Genomic DNA, 27,751 nt, shown 5'->3' with positions numbered 1-27,751 from the left:
ACTAAAGATGACTAAAATCTTATGTAGAAGAAGAAACATTCACAAAAAATCCATCCATCCAAAAATGACCTTTGTTTTTGATAGCTGTTGAAAACGGCATGGAACTGACAGAGATGTTTTTGTTTAAAAATACATAAAAAATAAATAAATAAATAAATAACATTATGCTGATACCTTTTGCTTTTCCCAAATACAATGTAGCCTACGGGTGTAAGTGACCTTTCATCAATCCAGTTGCAATGGATGAACTGTGATGAACTGCCCTACTTGTGATTGTTTAGAGATTTTAAAGGTTTTATAACAATTCTACATCTTCTTTGGCTATTCTACAATCTATTCACCTTTTCAGCACCAGTAGGGTACTTTCTGTGCAGCCGCACACACACACTCAGGCATGCCAAACAAGCATACACAAAAGTTTCAAGAGTGGGGGATGGAGTAAAATATGGAGACAAATTGAAGTGTGATTTATTTTCGCGGAACGGATGTACAGGACTGAGCGGCGGTCATATTTTGTACCGCTATGCGGTACATCTAGTTTGACTTCAATACAGTGCATTCTTTCATGTAAAATTAGGTCATACAATTGTTTTGTGAGAGCGGTTTTACTTTGATTTTCAACAGAACCTTCTCATCAGATTTGCAATGGATTCTGTTTATTATAGGCTAGCTGTTTGATCCAAAAGATTAAAAAAATGTATCTGACTGTATCTGAAGTTTATATAATAATTGAAGGTTTGAATTAAAAGAAGACAAAATGTTGTTGTAAGACCAGTTACGTTCCCTAATGCAACAAAAGCCACTTATCCTGGCACTTTAACAAACTGTACCATTTGATCTGCTGGCCTTCAGATGCGAGAACACCATATATTGTGTAATCTGAAATGAAATAAAACAAATAAAGCTTTTGGTGGGCTCTGTAATATGAGCATTAAATCTGTTTTCCTTTAAGGTGCAGTCACTGATTGCCTAGGAAGTCACATTTGTTTATGTTTATATTTAATTTTACAGATGCTTTTTTTCCAACAACGTACATTATATTTTAACCAAGGACCACACAAAATACACCAGGGAGGTAGCACCCCTCCCTTCTGTATTTCCAGAGAAACTCCACACAGGGTTTTGTTTTTGTTTGGGGGACAGGCTGCACCCACTTTGTTTCCAGTTTTCAGAGCCTGGGTTGCCTACAGAGACCTTTGTTTTTACAGTGTATTCACGGAATGGGCAGCTAGTGGGTCGTGAGGAGATGATTGCTGAATGTGAGAAAAAAAAGTTATGGGGTTGAAATTGCGTACAATTGCCGCCTGCACCTTTAACTATTATTATCTGTCCAGCAGGAATGTAAGTGAACATCATCTGAACATATGATCTACTACTGTATAGGAGCCTTTAACCTTTGACCCTGATGAAACCTCTTGTTTTTTATCTTGAAAAAAAAAATCTATCTAAATCCTATTTTGATAAGGTGGAGAGTGAATCGTTAATTCGTTTAATGGTTAATTCAAAGCTGGCAATTTGTCAATGCTTAGTCGCTTTGGACAAAAGCATCTGCTAAATACCATAAACTTAAACATAACCTTAGAAGTCATCATTTAAGAAACCCTTTTTCTTTTTATCAAAGAGCAACTAACTATAAAAAACAATGAGTAGGCTATGCACTATACAAACATACAATAGTTATTTTTGCTCTGTTTTGGATAACTTCACAAATACTTTGTTCAGAAAAGCAGCTCAATAAGTTGTTTTCAGTTTTACCCACATTCTCAGCTTTGCTTTATCACTGACAGAAGTAAAATACATTTTCCACAGAAACACTTGCTCAGTAATATGCTGATAATATGTTCAGTTACAGTGATGCTTGAAAAATATTATATTTCATTGGAACAGAGAAGCCAAATTCATGATCAATTCACCAGCAATTCATTTAAGTGCATTTGGATAACTTTGTTATCAAAAGAAATCTATTCATGTTAGGCTACATACCTCATACGCGATCAGTTAATCAGAAATGTAAATAAAATGAAATAATGAAAAAAATACATGCAAATCATCCAGCAGGGGTCCCTTATACCTTTGTTTTGCAAAGTCAATGCAAAACTCACAATCACAAAACACAATGCAGTATAGTATCTCCACAGTCTTATAGATCACCGGAACAAAACACAGGACTTGAAATCTTAACATTCCAAGAGACAGTTTAGTAGCTTTAGGTCCAGTGGTGTTAGGATGACCAGGGGCCTCCACTGATGTCCTTCAGACGGTCTCCTTGAACTCCTCCCGTGGATTCAGGCCGTAGTGCAAAGCCTCCGCGTCCACACACGCCCAGGCCATCCGCTCTGTGGTGAACTTCGCTGCCCATTTCCCAGAGGGACACAAAGCGATGGCACCCCCTCCACCTTGGACTCGCTCGCCCATGTACTGAAGAGCCTTCTCCACTGCCTCAGACACCGCCTTGCCTGTGTCAATCAAAATACAAAAGCACAGCGGCATCACTGGCATGAATCAGATATTTGATGAAATCTGACACCTTTGAAATATTGGACCCACAATGCGTCATTCATTCAACAGTGTGCTTTGTATAGCAACATGAGAAGTTTTCCAGTAAATGTGTTATAACCTCACACCCTCTCCCTCCAGCTAAATTCCGCCTGTTTTTGCTTTCCTTGTGAAAACCACACTTCTTAAGGTGAACTCTTAGCACTCTTCTGACAGACTCTGACTTTCAATTTCAAGACGGGTAACTAGCCTGCTTTGTCAAAGCCCGTTTTGTGAAGGCCTGTTTGGTGAAAACCTGTTTGTTTCTTGTTTTTTGTTTCTTGTTTCTCCACATTTGCCTCCAGCTTTTTGTCAACTTTCTGACAAAATGGCACCACTCACTGACAAATGACTGGCCAATGTAGTGCGTCATGTGGACCAATTAAACAGTCCCATTCAGTACAAGCCAAACATCTACTTCTCTCAGTTCTGTGTGCAGAGTATCAGCACTTATTCAGTCAGGACATCTCTCAGACTGTTTTCAAATTACATGGAAATATTTATGGTGATGTAGTTTGTTTGGACAGTTTGAGGTAAACATTTCCTGAACTAACATGACAGTGGTGCATGGTGCTGCCTTAAATGCACAGCAGATCTAGTGAGGTGGAGTTGGAGCAGTAAGAGCGAGCAAACTGATTAACACAGTGCAATAAACCATAACATCTAAGCATGGTTTTGCTATACAATTCATGGACTTTTAATTTCCTGTCTTTTTTGAGTTGATAAAACATTCATTCATTCATTCATTCTTTCATTCATTTATTCATGAAAAATATTTTGTTTGTGCAGATAAAAGTATGCCAAACACTGTCGCAAAAAAATGCATGGCAACAGCACCGTGTGGAACAAAACATCCAATTACACAACGACGACTAAATAAATTCTGACATTGTCCGTAATGGGAGTCATACTGTTGGGTGCAGACGTCTAGCTATTAAAACAAGTCTGGAGTCCTACTGGGCCCTGGTGTGTCCATACTGTGTCCACATTAACAAGATGATAAAGGTGACCTTGTGTGTGAAAACAGACTATTCGCTTGTGTCATTTCCTCCCCCAATAGCACCAGAGAGGATCTCTCGGCAAACAATGGCCTGTGCTGACCTTCCTTGACTCGGAGCCTCATTATCAGTCGGATACAGGGGCCGCTTGCACAAACACCTCCCCCTCGCGCACCCCAATTAAAATGATTGGCAACAGCCATGTCAGCGTTTCAGTGCCTTTGCATGAAGGCGAATCTCAGACACCCACAGAATGATGCTTGTCAGCGTGCGTGTGTGTGTGTGTGTGTGTGTGTGTGTGTGTGCTGCTGACATCATGAAATTAATGATGAACTGCCAAAGTTTTGAAAAATAAATAAATCGGTAAACAACGTTTTGCACTTCACAGCAAGAACAGCAGGTCCATTGGAAATGGCCGATCAAGGACAGGGCGCAGGGCAGACTTGAGTAAAGAAACACAGAGATACCTCGGTTGACTAATTTGTTGTTCATCCATCTGATCTTAAAGGAGTTTCCCTCACTAACAAGGCTTTAGTACTGCTACCATACAGTTCAAACCGAAGTGGGTCAGAAAGTAGACTTATGCATCTGTGGAGTCTGAAGAAGGCAAATGATGTATGAAGGGTTTTCAGGCCAGTCTGATTATGCATGAGAAACACCCTGTGGTATATTTAAATGTGTCCTTAGTTGAAGAATTTCCATTCAATTTTCCCTCTGGAAAACCGCAAGAACAGCTAGCATTTTATCAAAATAAAGACAACCTTGTTTACTGTTAAAAGCACAGGAAACACATTATTATGGATGAAATAATTGCACTGTGCTCTCAGTATCAGCGTTCATTAATAAGGCTCCCGCTTGCTCTGATTTGAACAAAGATCTAAGGGCAAAAATAAAATCAGTGGTTAAAGGAACAGGTGTGTAGTTTTAAACACTTTTGCTATTGTTTGCCTCTGTTTCAGGAACAAAGAAAAAATTAAATTATTTGATGTTTGAACGTTCAATTTGCTTCTGTTGGATGTGTATGTTGAGCTTTAAAGGAGTTTGGTAACACTAACATCTTCCAATGCTAATCTTTTAATTGTGCCCAAAGTGTTCCACAAGCAAAGCAGAGAAGCTGCATTGTATCCATTATGCACCGAATCTATGGAACACCCTGCTCTGTACATCAAACAGAAATACAGAATTACAAATTATTATAAATTCTGTAAACATCTTTTAAAAAGACCTGAAACCAACTTTTTTTACATTCTACTTCTGCTATTTACAGGTCTTCCTATTTTCACTGTATTAATTGTATTTTATATGTTATTGTATCTATCTCCTTAACATCTTGTGAAATCTCAATTTTACTTCATTCTAAATCTCTGATGTTTTATTTATTGTTTTGTTTTTTGTTTGTTTGTATTATTTCTTTCTATTATTGTGTAAAATGTGTATTACCAAATGGATGTGACTTGCTATAGGACAATCACCTGATTTCACTGATGAAACAATGAAGGCACTGTAGTTTCGTATAGCCTAGTTCCATACAGGAACACATTAAGATGAACAGTACCTTGTTCAATGTGGAAGAGAACGAGTCTGGCCAACGTGACTTTCAAAATGGACTCTCCATGGCCAGTGCACGATACTGCACCACTCTGGTTGTCAGCGTAGGCCCCTGACCCTTGGATGGAAATAGTCACATTAGAGCAGCCTAGTTTTAACAAAATACTTGTGATAATATGTTTAAATTAATTTGCCTTTGCTGCTTATTAAAGTCAAACTAGATAAAACTGTAATAGAAGAAAAAAATATGCCACACTTTTCCACTGACTGATTAGTCAAAAATTAATCATGAAGCCTAAGCTTTAAAGATATTTAATGTTATGAAACTTTATTAATCTTTTAATAAGTGATACACACCTATAATGGGAGAATCTCCAACTCTGCCCACCATTTTGTGTCTAATTCCACCAGTTGATGTCGCACAGGCAACATTACCATTGGAATCCAAAGCCACTGCACCAACCGTATCATGGGCCCTGAAAGGAAGAGCAGACAGGGGAAGGTGAGGAGCTCAAATAAAAGAAATGTTTTAATAATAGGACTGACATAGAACTGGCAGCATGATGTAACTAGACCTGTTCTCATACGTTCTAGTGATTCCAATATATTGTATGGTCATGAGAGTCTGTTTAGCTCTGATACAGGCTTGTAGCTGCCAACCTTAAAACGCAGCGTTTCCTAAGCTGATTACAAAGCTAAAGGCGTAGTAAATAAACAACATGTTCAGAAATCTTTATGCTAATTGTTTGTGTGTGTGTATGTGTGTGTGTGTGCGTGTGTGTGTTTTCAACTATAATTCCTCATCATAATTACCTCTTATCTTCAATCTCAAATTGCTCTTGCAATTAGGTTTAAAAGATACAGCAATTAGGGTACACAAGAATCAGAATAATCATACAGATCATATTGAAAAATATAACCTAATAACAAATTAAAAGCTGATGGTGCCAAAATATATCTTGCAAAACAGGAATGCGGAAGGCTCACACAATTCACATACTACTTAAGTGGCATCTCTTTGGTCCTTTACAATTTTACCTTAAATGCAAATAAGGTGAATGTATGTATTGGTAAATTATATGTTGGTAAAAGTGAATAGGAAATAGGCTATGTGGTCCTATACTGAGGTCTATTTCCAAACACAGAGCAGTTCTCTCAATTCCAACTGAGAAAGTAAGAATTGGAGGCACAAAGAAGTGCTCAAGAAACTGTTTTCTAACCCAAGGTAGCCCCTGGGAGCCTTCTGACATGTGAACGACTTTCTTCTGGGCAGCGAATGGACGAGGAGAGAGATATATGCAGCAGCAACACCAATAAGATACTCTAACCCATAGAGACACCGCCAAGCAAGCTCCAAGCACAACAGCTTGCTCTCTGGAGTCTGGAAAAATCTACCAAATCTATCAGAGGCCGGGGAGCACGGTAACTGGGTGAAAGAGTGATTCAAGGTTAACTGTGAAACACTGTTGAAGGTGATATATCAGGGAGCAGCAGCAGCAGACTCGGCCAAACAGACTTCTCATGGCGAGTATTTGTCTGCTGCGGTTGGTAGGACAATCACACGCCGAGCTGGCGAAGGAGGCCATCAATCAGTTTTGACAAGGCGTTGATTGCTCTATTAAATCACCGCAATGGCTGGATTTGGTGTATCGGCTTAGCCTAGGACACAATGCGAGGGGTGGACTGTATTTCACACCCGTAATTGAAGTTTGGGGCGATGCCGTAAATCTTTAAATATCAATAAACTCCTTAATGAAGCGTGTAAACACCAGAATAGAGATCATTCTCTCCTTTATCATTGCTATGTCAGAGGCATTATTATACATTAATAATTCAATATAAAGTGTGTCACACATCAGGAGAAATTGTAAACACTGAGTGAGAGTCGGAGCATTTGCAGGAAGGTCAGTTACCATTTCCCTCCAAGCTCATCTCCTCCTCTAAGAAGCTCCTGAGAAGCTGTGACACAGCCAAAGCTCAGAGTGACCTTCATTGTTCGAAAAAAGAAAAGACAAAGCAGAGGAAATGACAGCCAGCTAGTCTAATTAAAAACAGTAAAGCGATTGGCTCGAGTCCGGATGTCCGGGAGGCCTAATTGAGGAGGATTCTGGATATGGTGCATTTCAGAGCTGCCTCCTCGCTCAGCCTGGGCCACATCCAGCAGCCCACCATCTCCTCCCTGCGATAGCTTAATGGACCGTAAGGCCCAGGGCTAATTACTTGTGGTAGTTTGATACGACTCGAGTGTCTTTTAATGGGCCCCCTGTCCTCTGTGAGGGAATCATACTGAGTTGTGTCACACACACACACATCCCAACACACACACACACACATGCACACACACACACACACACACACACACACACACACACACACACACACACACACACAAACACACACAGTCCAATAGTTATGTATGGTCAGGGTCAGCCTCAGTGAGCAAAAGGGTGGCCTCGTAATCATCCCGAATGAAGGGAAGGGGTAATTAAGTTCTGAGGAATTTGCTTAGAAGAAAAAAAGGAAAGAAGAAAAAACTCCTTCTCTCTCAGACACACACACACACACACACACACACACACACACACACACACACACACACACACACGGTGTGACGGACCAAGCGGTAGGGGCACCATCGATAATGAACCTGAGACACTACTGGGAGGAGAAGAGACTGCGGCTCAGCCAATTGTCACTTAGCACCTCCAGTAAAGGGCCTATTTTCACAGCCTCCCACTGGGCAGGCTGAGGTTACCCCCTGCCCCCCCCCCCCCCCCCCCACACACACACACACACACCACAACCACCAGCACACCCTCACAACACCCCCCCCCCCCCCCACACACACACACACACCACAACCACCAGCACACCACTCACAACCCCACCCTGATCTCTCTCACTCTTTGGCTTTTTTATCACCTGAAACTGAAGGTGGCTAGCACGTTTACTCCACCCAGCCACCCTGAGGGCTATAGTTCTGGGCCCCCTCCCACACACTTCCCTGTAATAACACAGAGGTGGGCAGAGGAGCTTTTCTAATGACTGTCAGAGCAGTGGGGTCCCGGAGGACTCGCCCACTGAGCACCAGGTCATAAGTGTCTGACAAAGGCACCTTCCCCATTGTCAGCATCACAAGCAGCATGAACACTACTAACCTATAGCTGTGAAGAAAATGCACCGTTGATTGAAAAGGACCAATGGCAAAAACTGCATAAAATGTCAAAATGAAATGAAACCATTTATTGCATTTACATTTGGACATTACATCGCATGCAGTGCTCAAATTGTAGCACTGTAAAGTAAATGGTTCACAGCGTGTAGGTGTCTTTTTTATAACCCATATTCAGAAATGACTGGCTCAGTTGTCTTTCCTATAATTATTTTTATTTCTTGGACTCTAACACCAGACTGAGAGGCTGCTCCAAAATTAACAGGTATGAAAATAACTCCTCTGAATGAACGTCCACTGAAAATGTGATCTTCTGAATGAGCTTTTTTGATGTGTGCTTTAGCATACACTCACTGCTTTGAACTCTTGTGCTTCTTTTCATTAAAGCTTGGTCTATTGGGCATAAATTCACTTCATATTTCCCTAGTTATAGACCCTTTTCAATCTGTTTCTAGATGGTTTCCGGTTGAAACGTTCAAATCCAATGCCAATACTTTGAAATGAAAAATGAACCAGAATTTGCGTAATGCTCTACAAAATGTAGACTTTAAAACTTGTTATTTAAATTATCATTTAAGTCACCATTAACACATTTTCTGTGCCACCGGAAATGTACATGTTTATTTATGCAGTAAAAAAGTTTCTATACTTCATAAATACACCTCGTACGTCACTAAGTATACTTCATAAATACACTTCACTATGTTTAGTTTGCCTCATGCAGCATGATGTGAGATGTAACAATACTTGCAGAACAAAAAGCACTATCATTACAAATGACCTCCACCTTGTCCTTAACCAAAACACTATAGGAATTGAGTTGACACCAACCAAACACCAAATCAGCCTTGTTGAGTTTCATAAGGTATAATCTTATGGGACTTGTTCACCATATGGAAATTATGTGTATAGGCTACATAACACACGTTTCATCTCCCCAGTTAATGCTACATTCAGCACATACTATTAGCCGCATTGTGTATAAGCCGCAGGACAGTGTTTTATGCAAGTTAAAAGAAACATATTAATACCATATTAACTGCCCCCATGTATTAACCTCATAGCTGAAGAAATTTTGCAAAATCAATGTATAAGCCGCGGCTAATAGTTGGAAAGGGAAATGACGGTCCCTTTTAACCTGATTCCAACCACACATACAGTACATGCACAAATATCTAATGATACCTAATGGTGCATATTCCATATGCCAAACTGATTCCACTGCAGGTGCATGACAGGTTCAGCTTTAATGACCAAAGGGAATATTGTTATGGTAATAATCTATTTCTGGAGCGAGCGTCTCTCCTCCAGTAATATGTTGTTTTACTTGCTCAGTCTGTGGAGACGACTCATGTGCAATACCATGTCTATAACAATCATGTCATTTATCAACAATTATTACAGTACTTCTCAACAATATGGAAAACACTAAAGTGTATGGTTTTTTAACACCACAATATTCAGGACAAGATGGCATAAACAAAACTAGGCTTAAACAGCATTGAGACTAAAATGTATACTTCTCTGCAGTCTTTGGGGGGGAAAATGCATTCTTGGTCTGATAAAATAAAAAGAACCGTTTTGAAATTATTTATCCTCTTTCCACCTGACTTTAATCAATGTCAGTGACTAGGCAATATCTGTCTAATCAAATGATAATTTGGCCAAACGTAGAGGTGAAAATGTGAGGTTTATAAAGCTGATTGCCTTCCCATTATTGTGTGTCAGCAATCAGGATTTCCTGATTAGCGCAATTCTTTAATCAGGTGACACAATAGGTATCAGGACCAGTGACATTTGCTCGATATACTGAGCACCATTTCAGCATCATTTTTCAAATGTGCAGGGCAGTGTGATAGTCTTTTGTGGAACCCTGCACAAGCACAATGCACATTACAAGATAATGCTACAGGGCCACGTGAAAAGAGCCACGTTTCATGCACAGTGCACCAAACTGTCATGGTACAATACCAGGAGTCCCAGGTGCATAGTGGAAATAACAGAGACCATTCAACCTGTTATGAGTCAGTGTACCATCAAAATGAGTCTGAAGCCATTATTGTTAGGTAAAAAACTACACACAGCACCCTCCACATTTATTGGCACCCTACACAGGTAGACAAAGGCACAATAATAGATAGTCAGCTCTCATGGGCAGAACACATCGATACCACAGTGAAGAAGATGTCCCTACACACATCGTGGGACAGGTGGCTAAATCTTTCATTTTATGTCACCTGGATTATTGTGCACCTGTATGGTCATCTGCATCTAAAGGTCAACTAAAGAAATTACAAACTCTACAGAACAGAGCGGCCAGGTTAGTATTACATTGTCCCATAAGAATAAACACTATTAGTATGCACCGTCGACTCTCATGGTTAATGGTTACGACTGCCCTATCATCGCCTATTACTGTCCCCCCTACCTGGATTCATGGCCCGTGCAGCCTAGCGACCCACCACTTGCCCTATGACAACTCTGCCCGGATTCCTGGCCCGTACTGCCTAGCGACCAACCACTTGCCCAATGACAACTCCTAATCTCCCTGGACAATTCTATTTCCTACACTGGACTATTTGAACTTTCTGACACTAAATAGGATCAATGCATTATCATACCAGATATGTAACCATCCCATCTCTTGTAACATACACCTCAACTGGCTTTAAACACCATGTTCTATTCTCTACATCTGACTAACTTATGCATTTATCATGTATACAGACCTGACTATTCTGTAACTGACCCAGATGGGTCAGGCCTTTGAGTCGTGGATCTGCTTGAAGTTTCTTCCTATATGTATCTCCGATTCTAGGGAGTTTTTCCTTGCCCCTGTTACCCATGGGCCTTCTTTTCTTTTCTCTGATTGTCTAACACTCTGTAAAGCGCCATGAGACCTGTGTAATGTTTTGGCGCTCTATAAGTAAAATTAAATTGAAATTGAAATGAATGGTAGAGAATAGGCTGGTTTTCAATACAATTAAATTTTTCAGAAACACTGTCTTTTCTTCTCAACCTGTTTTCTTATATAACCAAATTGTTGGGTGTGATCAAATGCTTTAAAGAGAACAGTTATTTGTCGTGATTCGTGCCATCAATCATTGGAATAACTGCCCACTGAATATACGTAAAATGAATAGCAAAGTATCTTTTAAGTACCATCTTAAAACATTATCTAAATTTGTGAGTAGGGAATGGACATATTTACTGTATGAATGTAATAATGAATGGAATACTGTAATTTATTTTGAATTTTTTTTAATGATGTTTATAATGATGTCTACATTGTTTTACTGCTTTTAAATTATCATTGTTACATTAAGTGATCTTTTCTTGCTGTGGACCCCTAGCCTGGGTGCCATTCCGAACTTAGTCCCGCCCCACGGGAAGTTCGGTCTGGCATTGCTCCATTGTGGGGCAAGTATGCTCGCCCTAAATCAGGCGGACCAATCAAATCAGGCTTTACGATGATGGACAGGTGAGCAACAGCGCTTGGTCTATCACGTCATCTGAGCACGCTTAGATTAGGCTTATGTTTGAAACAAAAACGCTGTGGCTTGGATACATGGCTTTTAAGACCCCATATGGAAAATTCATATTATTTAATGAGTTTGTAAAAACGATTATTTCTGAAAACTTTGGCCAAAGTTGAGATGTGGGAAAACTGGTGGTTTCACTTTCATCAAGGGAAAACAGCGCTGTTGCATTGCGACATGTTCCCTCGTTCGTTTGAAATCTCTGATTGACCACCTGTTCGAGGGATTTGCGACAGCCTTTCCCAGCTGTTTAACATGTTTGTAGCATATCACTGTTCAACAGAATTATTTTAAAAACGGAGGGGATATAGGAGCAGAAGGATGGTTCGTGTGTTTTCTTCCTACACCTCACGGTAAGCTATTTTGTTGCTCTGATTGGTTAGGTCTATCCAATTGAGTGCAGAGGCATTCTCCCCCTGTATCGGTTGAAGCACACCCCATAATTACGTCCCAATGGAGCAGTATCAGACTCATATTCTGACTAGAATTTGAGTATGACAACGTCAGGCTAGTGGACCCCAGGAAGACTAGCTCGTCCCATTTTGGTGACAGCTAATGGGGATCCTTTTCACAATAAACAATGAACAATAAACCCACTGGTGAAAAGAGGTACACAAAATCACTTTTTGGCCATTCATCTTTTTTCACTCAACTTCATGAGGGGTGCCAGTAAATTTGGAAGGCCCAGTAGTAGTTATTTAGTATCTTGCTAAATATATGATGTTATTGTTGTGAACTTCTGAATATAGTCTCTAAGGAAAAGAATTTCCGCTAATTCCTTACCATTGCTTGTTGAAAAGTTCCTTCACTCCAACATCATAGTTCTTTTGCCTCTCCCACTCTCTTCTCTCTGTCTCGGTCACCAAAGTGTCGGTGGGGACGGTCAGGAGGCCTATCCTCTCAGCAAACAGGTTAGCACCCCGGTCCGTCAGCATGGCATGGTCTGTCTGGGTCATGCCCATGGGATGACGTGTCCACCAGTGGAAAAACAAAAACAGAACAACAAAATGGACATTAGTCGATATGCAAAATACACCAAAATATTTGGTTTTAAAGTGCTCCTGGTGGTTAACTATCACAGCAACTAGTAGAGAAAGGTGACAGTAATGAGAAAGTTCTGGTTTGTTACCCAGAACACACATATAAACATGAATATCTGTTCTATAAATTGCTTGGGATGAAAACATCTGTTTAATGAATAATTGTAGTGACTACATTTCATGTACCACCAATAGAGGTATTTTGATGTATTTTTCTCCTTTATTCTAAGTGGCTTAGGATGCTATGTTTAATCATTAATTCACAATACTGTCCATAAGTATGGGCAGCCGTGGCTTACTGGTTAGCGCTTCGGACTTGTAACCGGAGGGTTGCCAGTTCGTACCCCGACCAGTAGGCACAGCTGAAGTGCCCTTGAGCAAGGCACCTAACCCCTCACTGCTCCCCGAGCGCTGCTGTTGTTGCAGGCAGCAACAACACCTTCACCTCACTGTGTGTTCACTGTGTGCTGAGTGTGTTTCACTATTTCACGGATTGAGATAAATGCAGAGACTAAATTTCCCTCACGGGATCAAAAGAGTATATACTTATACTTATACTTATACAGTGCAGTGCAGTGCAGGCCATTACATGATATGAGGGGAAGCACATTGTAGATTTTGTAGAGACAAACTTTATAGATTGACATATTAATTACACATCTAAAGGCCTTTGATAGCTCTGAGATGGAAAACAGTTCACCTTGAGCATGGGTTCTCAACCTTTTGCAAGCTGTGCAATGTCAATGTCTGATAAACATAGCCTCAAATCATCCTCGATTTGTGCACGATTGCGGTATTTCGTTTTGAGTGCACTCATATTTTTGAGAATCCTGCCTCACACAAATACAGTAGGTCGACGCGAAGGACGAGGAGAAATAGATAAAGAATTCCTTTTGTCACTTATCAGCTCAATAAACTGTTCCTGCATATCAATTGACAGTTTGTTTGCTGTGCACAAAAATGGATCTCGAACTCACGCAAAAGAGCGATAATCCTCTTTGAAGTAGCCTACATCGCAAATTGTTTTCTCATTGCTGACAGGTGCTCAGACTCTGATTGAAATAGAGAGGAGAAACCGTGTGATGTGCCTGCATCAGTGATAGGGCCTAATGTCAGAGACTTTCTAATGAGGAGACACAGCACTCAAAAAATCCTCCATAGAAATGCATGGGGTTAGTTTGTAATGGCAATATGGCAGTTGTCTACTCATATTCCACCCCTTCTGTGGCAAAACGTCGACATGTGAATACATTGAGCCAATCATGTAGTGTGTTGTGAAGACATTGTGCCAATCATGTGTTGTGATCTCGCCGCTGGAGCAAGGTTGGTGTTGTGAAGCCTTGCGCACGCGCATTTCTGCCAAAATAAAATAGATGCCCAATAAATGCCCAGAAAAGTGTTGCAATATGGCGGCCGAGTGGAAGGACTTGCCTAAAAGGACTTTGCTAAACTGATGCTAGACTTTGCCTCGACTGATGCGGCCATGCCATAGGTCAAGTTTTTGTGTGAAGGCGTCCACTCTGTCTGCAAGGAACAAAATATGAGTTTTGCAGCCTGGCAGACAGGTTTAGGCCATTCAAGCGGTCAAATATATCAACCAAACGGGACAGAGACAAGACAAACTTTCATCCAGGATCACTAATAGGCCCTACATGACAATAAATTATACATACTCAAAATAAAGAGTACACTACACAAAGACCACTTGATCTATGTTGCACAAGTTGACTTTTGTCAAGGGTAATTGCAGCTGATAAACTGATAAAAAAAAACAGGACAAGAACCTGCACAAGGAATCTCTGTCAAGGGTCCTTTAAAGAAAGTGTGTTGCATAAACAGCCTTTATGGCTATGATAAAGACCATTCTGCAATAACGCATGTGTGGACATAACTGTGGTCACAGCAATGGGCAGGGCTAGAGAATGTTTTTGGGGTCAAGCTACAGTGTTCACTTAACATGTATCATGGTTAGGGTTATATGATTTAGCAGACGCTTTTGTCCAAAGCGACTTAAAAATGAACAGTGAACAGTTTTAAAATGTTGGTAAGACTACATTAAGGAAAACAGCGATAATAAACAATAATGTCAATGCAATATCAATGATAAAGCCTAATGAAAATAAACAAATTCCATACCATAATCCAAATTCCAAACCATAACTCATAAGAACCACTTAATTAATTAAGTGTATGCTAAACAGATATATCTTTTAGACCCCTCTTGAAAGACCGAAAACTATCACAAGAATGTATAGCACTTGACAACTCATTCCACCAACGAGGAACCACAGAGGAAAAGAGTGACCGAGCTAGTTTATGGCTGGTCGACACAACAGACACTCATCAGAAGACTGCAGTGGGCGGTTGGGGAGGTAAAGCTGGATCATAGAATTGAAATAACAGGAAGCAGATCCAGTAAGTGTCCTATAGGCCAAGGTGAGAGATTTTAATGTTATTCTGGCCACTATAGGGAGCCAATGAAGAGTAACTAGGAGAGGAGTTACATGTGTCCTCTTTGGCTGATTGAAGACCAGGTGTGCTGCAGCATTATGAATCAGTATGAATCGATCTTACTACACAAGCAGGAAGGCCATAGCCTAGAAATCTAGATGCAAATGTAATTTGTTACAATTGTAAAATGTAGTCTACAGTAGCTAGTCCTAGCTAGTCCTACATCTTGATGTGTGTCTGGCTCGTCAGGCTAGGCAGGCCAGTGAATTACAGTAAAATTATTGTCTTTTTGTTTACCGGTATGTGTCAGGCAGTCAGGTGATGGTTAACCTGAGCAAGGGTGTCAACTCCAGATTGTGGTCAGTTATCAATATGTAACCAATATGTAACCAATATGTAATCAATATGGAACACTGAGGTCCAGGCCTGGTTATCCTGGCCTGAAACTGATTATCATTTACAGCCTCATGGCATGTGGCGTCACTACAACAACTAGATGACCGTGATATGTTATGCATCCAAACTTCCCAAGCCTCTTACAAATATGAGTCAGTAAAAAAAAAACAACAACAAACAAAACAATGATTATTCCATTTCTGCCACATGCGGCACCAATCATATCATCAGAATGAAAAGGCAATTTTCTTGTTATCTCTGATTATTTCTCTCTCTCTCTCTCTCTCTCTCTCTCTCTCTGTCTCTCTATTTCTCTCACTTCCTAAGCCTTTCCTGTTTGTCAATATACTGTTTCAGGCAATAGCAGATGAAAAATGTACATTACTGCAGCAACGTTGCAGAGCTTTAAATATTAAAGTGGTTAATCATGTCATTTTTCTCTGTCAAACATACAGAGAAGCATGAGATCAGTGGGGCTGGGTGGCTGCATTGATCTCAGCCTAATGAATTTTTAATACCAAGCTGTTACACAGATCTGCCAGTCTGAAGAAAGACCCAAGGTCTTTTGGGGCAGTCAAGACAGGTGCTCAAGGTAATCAATTTTCAGACATTTGGCCTTTTTGTCATTGTGTACAGTATGAAATATTAATATTAATATCCCCTATGACCAGTTAAATTCAGTGTGTGTGTAGCTTTGAAAATGTACATTTAAGATGTTTACACTCTACTGCATGACATGTATAAACAAACGGGAAATGGCAGGGATGTTGCTGACATCTGAATAAACTGGATAAAATTGTAAAGCCATTATGCCAGAAAGCAATCACTGTCAGCTTTAGCAGTGAAAATTGGAAGGCCTACTACACTTTTGTGTATGTGTATTGTGTACTCATGCAAAAGCAATTTTGCCACTGAATGTTATGGAAAATTATCAAACACCACCAATGCACACTATCAATCCACAAACAGAACTTATGCTGATAACTTGGAATTCATGGTTATTTCCCCATGTGTGCTGTTTAAAAATGCATGAGATGTTAAAAAAGCAAACGCACTGGGAATTAAATTTCCCTGAACTCTTATTAATCTCACCTACAACTGTGACAAACAATTCAATTGAATACAAAGAAAAAAACACTAACCTCAACAAACATAACGCTACCGGATCATTTAAATGCCTTTAATAAGGACTCTAACTAAATTAGTTAGAAATGACCGACAGTTCAGATGCATGTTCAAAATTCCATCAAAACTCCAGTTTCTCCACCCTCTAGAATAGGCAGCTAAGAAGTCAACAATAACATGATAAAATGTAAACAAATGAAATATTGTCAGCCATGCTAAGCCCAGTCTTTATGGTTTTTTATGGCAGCAAAGACTATAGGGGCTCTCTTATCTTCTATAATAGGCCCAGAAAAAAAGACAAAGTTGTAGAAATCACAGCAGGCAACTGACTGATTATGCTGGTGCACAATGCTTTTGCAGAGTAGCCTACTACAGGAAGACCATGCTGTTTATCACTGTGGCCAACTTAATAGCCTGCCTGTCTATAGTGGATGAAACAAACAAATGTCAGGAAATGTCTTTTTAAAGTTTAGAGTTATTAAGTAATCCAATGTAATTCAAACATTACAGCCAGATAACTTTTCATCCAGTTTAACTCATAAAATGTAGATAAAGTGTTTATGAATGGAGTACTTTTCATCTCAATGGGGACTGGGAACAGAGCTACAGCACATCAATTCATAGAGCTGTTTTAACCACTAGCTGTTATTGGGTACCAAGGAATACTTTCCAGTTCTGCAACATTGCCAGCACACGTCCTATGAAACAACTCAGCCTTTGTCAGGTACTACGTCAGTCTCATTGGAATCCATGGCATCATCTCTTCTTGTCAGCAATAAAAAGCGACGGCGTAACTTGCTAATGTCTGTTCTGAGACCACAGAATGTCTGTCTGTATTGCTAGCAACTCTCAGGAAATTCATTACCCAAGAGAGGCTGCACTGGTGAGAGGGAAGGCTATCTATTAATACAGAGCTAAGTCATCATACACTCTTTATGAGAGACAAGAGGAAGTACAGCTCCAACTACGGTAAGTGTGATTGAATTGAAAAGGTGTTTCTACATCATTTGCTAAAAGTATCATACCTCAGGGTAAAACATAATGTACAGTACACATTCTGGGCCTAACATAACTTTATGAAATGTCTGAAATTTAATTCATTTTTTAATATAGCCTACTGCACTTTAAAAGCTACCTTAATACTCCTTAATATAGGGCCTACCTTAATCAACACTGTGGTAGGTTTATAGTTGCACACTTAAAACTAGAGGGAAACTACATAATAATGTATTAATAATGTAGTATTACCCTCTGGCCTAAATGGAACTTACTGTATGGTTATCTTCCAATGTGTGCTGTTTAAGAATGCATGAAATGTTAAAATGTTAAATGTTAAACAATGTGATTGTGGTCGTATAGACTTTCGCCTAAAGATGCTAGCTGCAGCAGCAACATTTCCGGAAAGGTACTGGCTTGATGAAATTCATTCTGGACTCTCTATCCGACCACATAAAGACCTCGGGATACTTCAGTTTGGCTTTAGGGACCCTCTACTCACTACCACGTAAGTTTAATGTTGTTTGGAACTGTAGAAGAGGTATAAAAATAGTGTTTTGTAGCGGCGAAATGACATGCCCTGGTCACTAACAGGCTAACGAGTTTTGACTAAAAACGGTAAAATCAAACTTTCTCAAAACACATCCGAATGACATGATTTTGATGTCAACTCAACGTATGTACTCCCAATCATCCGTAAATTGATCTAAAGTGCATTTTACTCCGGATAATTCCTTTAAGATAGCCTATTATGGCAACATATTGCATTCCAAGCTACAGTCAACTAGCAGAAATTGAATGACTGGAGACTTTGTGAATTTATAGATTGACATAATGTGCTGTCTCTGCGATTGCTGCTTTTGATCAGTTAGATTTATTTGCAATCTCCTGTGGTGGGCTGGACATAGCATTGAAATGCCCGCCCAGATTCCCCTTTCCGCCTTGACCCATTCACACTGGTGGCGGAACGAAAAAACTCGGCAAAATGTCTAGGGGGCTTGGTAGTAAATTTGGCGAGACACTTTGTCCCGCCGTTCCGCCTCGGTCTATGTGAAAGGGACAGTCGTTCCGCGATTCTGGTACATAAAATCGCGGCGATTTTGCCAGTGTGAAAAGGCCTTGTGTGTGTGTGTGTGTGTGTGTGTGTGTGTGTACACAATACAATATGTAGGCCTATGCACTGTGTGTGCTTTTAACACCAAGAAGAATATGTTAAATATAAAATACTGTAATACCAATGAAGCACTGAATCAATACGACAGCGTTCACGGCGGTTAAGAGAAGAAGAGACCTGTTCCATCACAGCGCGGGCCAGCGTGACGGGGTTGGCGATGTTTCTCACAGAGGACACGGCGCCAGAGGCCAGGGTGCTTCCGTCCATTATTATGGCGTCCAGCTCCACCTCTCCCGCTGTATTCTGCACGGATCCGTGACCTGGTGAAGACATTGCATTCAGGTAACAGATGTTCACACGTCATCCATTCATTCTCGGGCTATTTTGTTCCACAACCTCACACTGCCCTTAACCTCTCTGTCTCTCTCTCCCTCTAGTTATGCCAGCTCCATCAAAGGATGATGTCTCCTTCAGAAATAGAAAGATCCCGAAACATCAGACATCCAGACCTCTTTCCTTATTCAAGCAGAGGGTCATCGACCCAGGACTTGAACTACTTTTTCCAGACTTCACTTTGTGCAACCAGGTAGCAAAAATGAATACCTGCAATGTCAACCCTATACCTTGCCAACATCTCCTTTGAGGCACTCCAGGCAGGCCAGGAAAATACTGATACATTCTGGGACCTTGGATATCCTTGTGTAAACCATACTGTGTGCAATATCGTCCTTTTAGAATTATAAGGTTCTATCTTACATTTTTGTCAAAATTGAGTTATTGACATATTCTTATTCTGTGACACCTTAAGAAGGTGAGGTGATGTGATTCTTGTAGTTGTATGCATTTTTGGACATTATATCTTAAGAGATTTATTCCGCTTAGTATAACTCTATGGCATTCTAAAACTTTGAAGCTCAGTATCTCAGAACGTAGATAGAACCCTATAATTCCAAGAGAACGAATGTGTTTAATGAGTGAAGCATTAAACACATGTGTGACTGCCGGTAGAACAGCAGGTGCGATAGACTGTAGAAGAGTGGACGGGACAGGATCCAAAGGGCAAGTTGTTGGATGAAGCATTAAGAGACTGCCTCCACATCAAGAGGAGAGAAAGAGTCCAATGATGCTGTCATGCTAACACAAGGCAAAGCCCTCCTTATAGGTTCAACAAATTGAACACTTATTTTACTATTACAACTATTTCAGTGAAAAATGTTTCAAAGTCGTCTGCTGACAGTGAAGTAGCTGATGGCGGTGGTGGAGGTTTGAGAAGAGACTTGAAGGTGGAAAAATAATCTAAACTAAAAACTAAACTAAACTAAAATCGTAAAGGACTCCACCCATCCCAGTAACTGTCTGTTCAGTTTGTTGAAGTCAGACAAGCGCTTCTGCAGTTTGAAGGCCAAAACTGAGAGACTAAGGAAAAGCTATTTCCCTCAGGCCATTAGACTCCTCAACATGGACATGCCAACTCTTATGAACACCATGGACTCCATCCCATTTTAATAACATTATTATAATTATAATAATAATTATTATTATTATTATTCATGCCACTTTATTATTCTATTATTTTGAATCATAAATTGACACAAACAATACATTTTGACATTACACCAATACACTTTTAAAACCACACCGATATTCACAATCACGCAGTGGCTCCAAAGTCATCGAAACTCCACTCCTACCTCTTACTTTGTCCCTAAACAGAATTGCATTAGTTGCATATTGATCAGTCTCAGCCCCTAGCTAGCCCCACACACACACACACACACCTCCACCATCACCACTTTGCCCCCCTTGATGAAGTGCTGATTCCACCCCTCAACATTAAAGAGGATATGCTGTTTCAACTATTGTGGCAGTTGGCCATCACAAATGAGATGGAGCTTGACAGTCGACTCCGGCTAATGAAGTGTCTTGTTTTGTCCTTGCAGCTTTGATGCAATCTGATGATTACCTGGAGACCTCTCACCTCTATTTGGGCCCGATCGTTAAAGCAGAGTGTCAAGGGTGTCAAATAAGATACAGTCCTTTCCCAGACAAAACACGCTGTCAAGGAAAACCTGCCAGTTTTTGAATGTACTGCTATTAGTATGAAGACTTTTTTTTATTGTCTTTTTTAACAACTGTGCAAAAATAAAATGACTGTACTGTCACTTTCATTAAACAGCAAGATTTGACTACATGATTCTGTCAATGTTTATATTTCACAGCTAGTTTCAGCATTTGGATGGAGCTTGAGACATTCCAATTGTGGTTATACTTGACATACAAGCACTGCAGTGGTTTACCACTTTTATGCTAAATGTATTTTTTTCAAACCTTCTGTCAATGCCTGTCTGCTTGACTGGGGACAGTTTTGTTGTAATCGTGTGAAAAAAAAAACAGCAAAAGAGATCACTGTCTCAAATCATTGTTTTAAGAAATAACACCTTTTTTCTGAACTGGTACTCTATAACCCATTCAAGGTCATGCTACTCTGACAAACATCAGCAGTGTTTCTCACTATGCTGTGTTGTTAATTATTTACTACAACCCCACCAACAAAGTGAAAAGAGGCTAGGGTCCCCTTATTGTCTATCCAGACACTGATAACACTCTTCTTCCTGTTCAAGTCCATTATAGTTAATTATTCATAACAGGTATCCAATAGAAACAACCAACTGGCACTTAAATCAGCCTTTACAATATTCACTAGGACCATGGTTATATTATTATGCAGGTGTGTGTGTGTGTGTGTGTGTGTGTGTGTGTGTGTGTGTGTATGTGTATGTGTGTGTGCACAGGTGTGCACTCTCACGTAACTCTCACCTGCATCAAACACTGGGTTATCCTCTAAAGCCCTCACTGCTGTCTCCACTGCGTCCAGGGCCGAGGCCCCCGTCTGCAGGAGCACAAAGCCAGCCCTAGCTGCGCTCTTCACCCCATCCACGCTTCCTTTGGACAGCTCATCTGGAATAGCCCAGGCGCCACCGTGCACTACAATGACTGGCTTCATTTCCAAGTATTCTGGTCCTTCACAGACAACAACAACAACAACAGAAAGGAAAGAGAAGTAAACAAAAGACACTCTGGCAAATGAAGACTTCAATTCTTCAGAGACCAGTAAGCCCTCAGTAAATTAAATCTGGGAATGCAAATATAACACAAACAAACAAAATACAAACACACACACAACACACATAAAGTAACACACACACACACACACACAAACACACACACACACACACACACACACACACACACACACACGCAACACACACACACACACACACACACACACACACACACACACACACACACACACACACACACACACACACACACACACACACACACACACATACAGTACACAGTGGGCAGCCTCCTCTGCTCATCTCCACTGCCAGGATGAAAGGCTCTGTTTACAAGAGGTGTGTTGACAGGTTGATGTGATATTCTCTGCTGCTCCATCAAGGTGAAAGGAACAAGACAGGAAAATATACACACACACACACAAGTCTCCCCCTCCTACAAGTCTTCACTAGGCTTTCCTTGATCTGAACGCACACTCACCAGCCTACATTTGTACTGGAGTTAAGTTGTAAAAATCATCCATACGACTCCAAAATATTACAATACAATCATGGACCAGCTGGCTGTGGTGCTAGCTAGTACTTACTTTCCTTCTGCCCACGGCTGTGTCCTACACAGAGAATTTTAAACGTGGCTCCAGCACTCAAATTATGCACCGTCTCTCAGTGTTTAGAGTGTAGGAATGTACGTGCACACCTATACAAAATTCAACAAGTACTAGCCAATATGAAGGAAAAAGAAAAGATATCTCTTCCCAGTTTAATAGTACAACGTTTCGACCACTCAGGTCTTCGTCAGGTACACAACAGGTCGTTGACTATGACACCACGGTGAAGTTAGTTTCACTTTGCCTATGAGTTCAAACAATAGATGAGTGCAGATGCGTGTAGCATATACTCTGCTAGTCACAAACAGGTTTTAGTTAAACATGGTTTAGTGGAATACCTGTTCCATACGGTCTGAAGTTAAAGTTTGAAGTTGCGCTGCTTGCTGTTAAAGGGAATGACAGATGTCATTTTAATTGGTTTAAAGGATGTTACGCCCAAAACACACCCATGATTCATTAAGAAACATATGAACCGTCTTTTTGCGCCATGCGCCCGACATTTGATAACAAAACCACCCCGAATGTGGACTGGACAAACCCCTAAATGTACAACTGTATTTAAACTATTCGCCAGTGACCATGCTTTTTAGATTGCCAAGATAAGGCCCCATGCCACACATCCACTGCATAGAGTAAATGACAACAAAAAGGTTTTGATATCAAACTCCTCATTGATCAACGCCTCTCAGTGTTACCAATATGATCTGAGTCCACAGACAGCACAAAATTGACATCTGTTCCATTTGATTGAATTGTACACTTAATGACTTCAGAACCAATTCCATATCATGGGTGAGCTGTGTGCCTTATTCAAACACAGGCCTGTAGGCTCTAAAAGTAAGCCAAGTCATCTAAGAGGCGTAAAAACAGGAGACCAAACCAGTATTCGCATTCTGACTTTAAATCTCATAATTTTGACTTTATCTCATAATTATGACTTAGTATCTCATAATTTTGATTTAGTATCTCATAATTATGATTTTATATCTCATAATTTTTAGTAATGTGAGGAGAAAATTACAAAGATGGACTTCTTCAACCTTGTGTTGTTTTTGCTTTGATGGGTATAAATGTGTGTGTGAGAAACAACTGATTGTCTTTTTGGTGCACAGATGCATATGTGACCTCTCTGCAGAGATTAATAAACTACTAACGAAAAAGACAAAACTTTATCTCAGACTCTCAGTATTTATAAATCTTTAAAGCTGCAGTTGACACGTCTGACAGATTCAGGGGACTTAGCCAAAATTCTGAATGTTTACAACTCTCATGCCCCTCCCTCACTTCCACCGAGCACCCTTTCATCGAGTTTGTGCTCCTCAGTGCGCACCAGACTGTGATTGACAGTCAGATCTCACACAGCCCTGCTCTGATTGGACCAGAAGAACCAGGAGCTGTGGATTTTTGCAAAACAAATAACAGGCTCTAGGTGGACGTAGAAGTGCGGATTTTTTTTCTAAAACCGGCTGATTTATGTTGTTCTGTCGGAGCATAGTGTCGGTTTCTGTGAATATGATCAAAAAAATCTTGCCAACTGCAGCTTTAAGCTAAATGTCTTCTGCACTTTGTATCTCATAATTATGACTTATCTATCTCAATTTTTTTTCCAAGTGGCGGAAACGGGCATCCATAAAACTGTGTCCTCCAGGCCAATTTAAAAGGAAAATAACTTGTTACAACTGTTGTGAACTCAGACTAGTGTAAAGCTCTACTTCAAGTTATCAAATAAAGTCTATGCACATTTTCATGCCTGCCTTATCATGTCTTAACCTGGAAGTTGCCTTTGATTTTATTTTTACATGAAGTGGCTAGATCTTGGCAGCTGTCTGATTGCAGGTGTCTTTCATTGATTTATGTCACTCTGACGGTGAGGAACAGTAAATAAACAGTCTCACATAATATTTGCGTTTTACACACTTTGCCAGCTTCAGCCTTATTTAGGTAGCTTATCTGTATGTGCACTCTGAAATCAAATAGACTATATGAAAACACCTCAAACAATGCAAATAAACAGTGGAACAAATGCCAGCTAGTGTCATTGAGATATGGGTCATTCTACGAAAACGTGCCATTTTATGTCCCTCAAACAAAAGTGTCTTGCAAAGCTGAATTGACAATATTTTTTTGATAATTATTTTATATTTTAGTAAATATAATAATGGTAAAAATTAATTATTTACTTTTTAAGAATTCATCATTTTTTTTAAAGGATTTTAAGCACTTTCCGTATTAGGAATATTGCAAAAGCTGTAAAAATTGCTTGTCCCTCGGTATGACTTGTCTAGTATCACTGGCTATTTAGGATAAAAAAAGTGAAATTATCATAAAAATAAATACATGTACAAAAAGCCTCAAGTGTTTGTTCATGGATCATTAAACAATTTTATTTGGAATGTTTTTAAAATTATGAAAAAATCAACATTTTACATATGTCCCCATGTTGTCGTCAACCCTGTTACTTTTGGATAAAACCCCCCTTGGAGAAAATGAACTGTGCCAAAAGTTACATCATTTTCAGGAAGTGATATCCCCTGCCTTCCAGGAAGTTAATAGAGTGGTGAAGTCCCGCCCCTTCTACTTCCGGTCCATGGGACCTATCTTTCAAAAAATTATGAACGGGAGTTAATGGAGAGATAACAATTATTTTTTGGTCCAGTTTGAATTGTGCCACGAATTTCACATATGATGTGTGTGAATTTAAAAGATAATTTTTCACGTCAAGAAAGTACTGTTGTTTGATAGACTTCAAAAGTTATTTTGGTTTTGTGCGAATCCACTCAGTGGACTACATCTCTCGTCTCGAACGATGTACGTCACCAACGTAATGAAACGATAAGAGCTGTTATGCTAGTTAACGGTTGCATCTTGCTGCCTGCTATGTCACTTAACAGTATGTAATGTACAGTCTATGGACGAATACAACTTACCTGATGTGTTTAATCCTCTGACTCATGGTATTTTCTTAGGCAAGGAAAGCCCAATTAAGACCTGTTGCTGGTATGCTTGTACAATCTAGTGTGGCTGTGAATGAGCTAACGTCACTAGCGCGACTGATGGGTTTGTAATCGTTGGGATTACGATCTTTCACAATGTTGTAATTCAATAGTTACGAAACAAACTGCAAATGTCTTTACATGAAAAATCTTTACATTTTTAAAAAAAAATGTTTTTTTTAAATTGACAAACATCATATGGGTAATTCAAGGCACAAGTCAACCGGGACCAGAAAATAATTTCTTTTTCGCCATAGACTGCCGTTCAATTTTTTTTTAAAGATAGGTCCCATGGAGGCAAACGGAAGGGGCGGGACTTCGCCACTCTATGGTGAAAACAACAGAAAAGTGTTGTTCTCTTTTAATGTCTTTTATTACGGTTTTGCTCTGTCTGACAGTAGGGGACAAGCTAGTTTGGTCAACCCTGTTACCACAAAATCATGCATTAAAAATTATTTGATTAAAAAATTTAAATGTAAATATTTAACAGCATTTTAACCTCTCTTGAATGCACACCATGTGGTGTCATGGTGTCCACCACATGGCTAGTAATGGTTGTCAATAACAATATTTCATCAACCCTGTTACTGTCAACTCTGTTACTGTCAATCCTAAAATCGAATAATTCATGTGTTCAACACCAGAATTATTTATGTAACACATAATTATTTGTATAATATTCACGAATAGTTACAAGAGCACTCATATTATTTTATAATAATATATGTTTTTTTTTGGTAACAGGGTTGACATAGCACACATACCTCCATTGACTATTTGTTAAAGTAAATAAATAAATAAATAAATAAATAAGATAGCCTGAGATGGCACCGCATGTTTTTTTGAGAGGTAAGAATCTACTTCATCCAAATAGGTGCTTCAAGATTTTAAAAACAGTACTTTGAAAATTAGAATAGAATGACCCATATTTGTCAAAATTGTGGGTCTAAAAGCATTTCGGTTTTCACAGCAAAAAACACTGACGGCGCCTTTAAGATGTAGCCTAATAGTTTAGAATAGCCTGGTGCAATAAACGCGATCAAGGAAATGTTAGTAGAAGGCAAAGAAACTGGGAGAACGCATTTGGGGGAAAAAAAACATTTCGAACTAAAATACAAATTTAAAAAAAAATCTAACCATTTTTCAGTTTGGGAATCACTTATTCCAGCCCCAGATCAGATGAAATATTAAAACAAGGCTGCCTAACATCATCAGACAGACCGGCAGCTATCAGCACATCTTGAATGGCAACTCTCAAACTAAGAGGAAGGTATGCTTCAAAACTGAATTTCCTTAATTAAGTGAAGAAGTAGTCTACGCGTGGTCTTCTAATTAAACTCAAAAAATAAAGATGTCTATTAAGTTTAGACATGTTGAACGTGCCGTTTCCGCGGATGCATCCCATTCGTGTCTTCCACATGAGTTAAGTTACGACACCTAAAATGTCAGTAGGCTAAGCTTGTGCAGCGAAGACAAATATCTCGTAGGCAACTCAAATGCAGCATATTTAAGGTTGAGAACTGCAGCCGTGAATAAAGTGAAGACAATGGGTCACTTACCGTACACTTTTCAATCGTGTTACACCAAGTTCTTATGAGACAGTGTCAGCTCGACTATGCTGTACTAAGAAACACAATCTTACGTCAGCCACTGGAACTAGAAACGTGCCTTGGCCTATATGCCTTCTACGTGACATGATGCAACTCCCATTGTCACCAAAAATAGTTTACAGTGGTACCCAGACCTTTTGACAAGGTTGCTAAATATGATGTGGCTATGGCCGATTTGAACACATTAAGGAGTAAATTATGAACTTATTATTAAAACATACTTTGCTTGCAGTAAATTGCAGGTTCAGCCATATGTTATTTACAGTAATGATTCAAATAGGCTATGCTAGCTACATTTCTTAGGCCTGTTTTGCCATTTCCCCAATTATTGAAACTGCACACAAGTTTGCACCTCTCAAGGAAAATATGATTAAATATTTGATTTTTTAATAAGTCGGATATGAATGGTGTAGGCTAACACAGAGGATTTGTAGGGGGTCAATTAGTCATGTTTTGATTCATTTATTATTGTTAGTTATTAACACATTTTAGAGATTGTTTCATGTTGTTACCTGGCTAGTCCTGCTTGGTGTAAAACCCCCATGA

General features: G+C 39.7%; 1 protein-coding gene and 1 long non-coding RNA gene across 2 annotated transcripts; one reads left to right on the top strand and one right to left on the bottom strand.

Moving 5' to 3' along the window:
• Nucleotides 1-523: 523 nt before the first annotated feature.
• si:dkey-103j14.5 (isoaspartyl peptidase/L-asparaginase) lies at nt 524-27,238 on the bottom strand. Its single transcript, XM_042066574.1, has 7 exons — nt 27,155-27,238; nt 21,732-21,935; nt 19,092-19,234; nt 12,576-12,739; nt 5,439-5,557; nt 5,089-5,199; nt 524-2,456 (listed from the first exon to the last, which is right to left on the bottom strand). The coding sequence occupies exons 2-7, from the start codon at nt 21,916-21,918 to the stop codon at nt 2,254-2,256; spliced, it is 927 nt and encodes a 308-aa protein (XP_041922508.1). The 5' UTR covers nt 21,919-21,935; nt 27,155-27,238; the 3' UTR covers nt 524-2,253.
• LOC121685813 lies at nt 19,171-20,993 on the top strand. The gene is made up of 3 exons (XR_006023448.1): nt 19,171-19,256; nt 19,352-19,500; nt 20,855-20,993. It is a non-coding gene; the product is annotated as an uncharacterized LOC121685813 (long non-coding RNA).
• Nucleotides 27,239-27,751: the final 513 nt, after the last annotated feature.

Source organism: Alosa sapidissima, chromosome 16, assembly GCF_018492685.1.
Source record: "Alosa sapidissima isolate fAloSap1 chromosome 16, fAloSap1.pri, whole genome shotgun sequence".
Classification (NCBI taxonomy): Eukaryota; Metazoa; Chordata; class Actinopteri; order Clupeiformes; family Clupeidae; genus Alosa; species Alosa sapidissima.
This window is presented reverse-complemented; position numbering and strand designations above follow the sequence as displayed.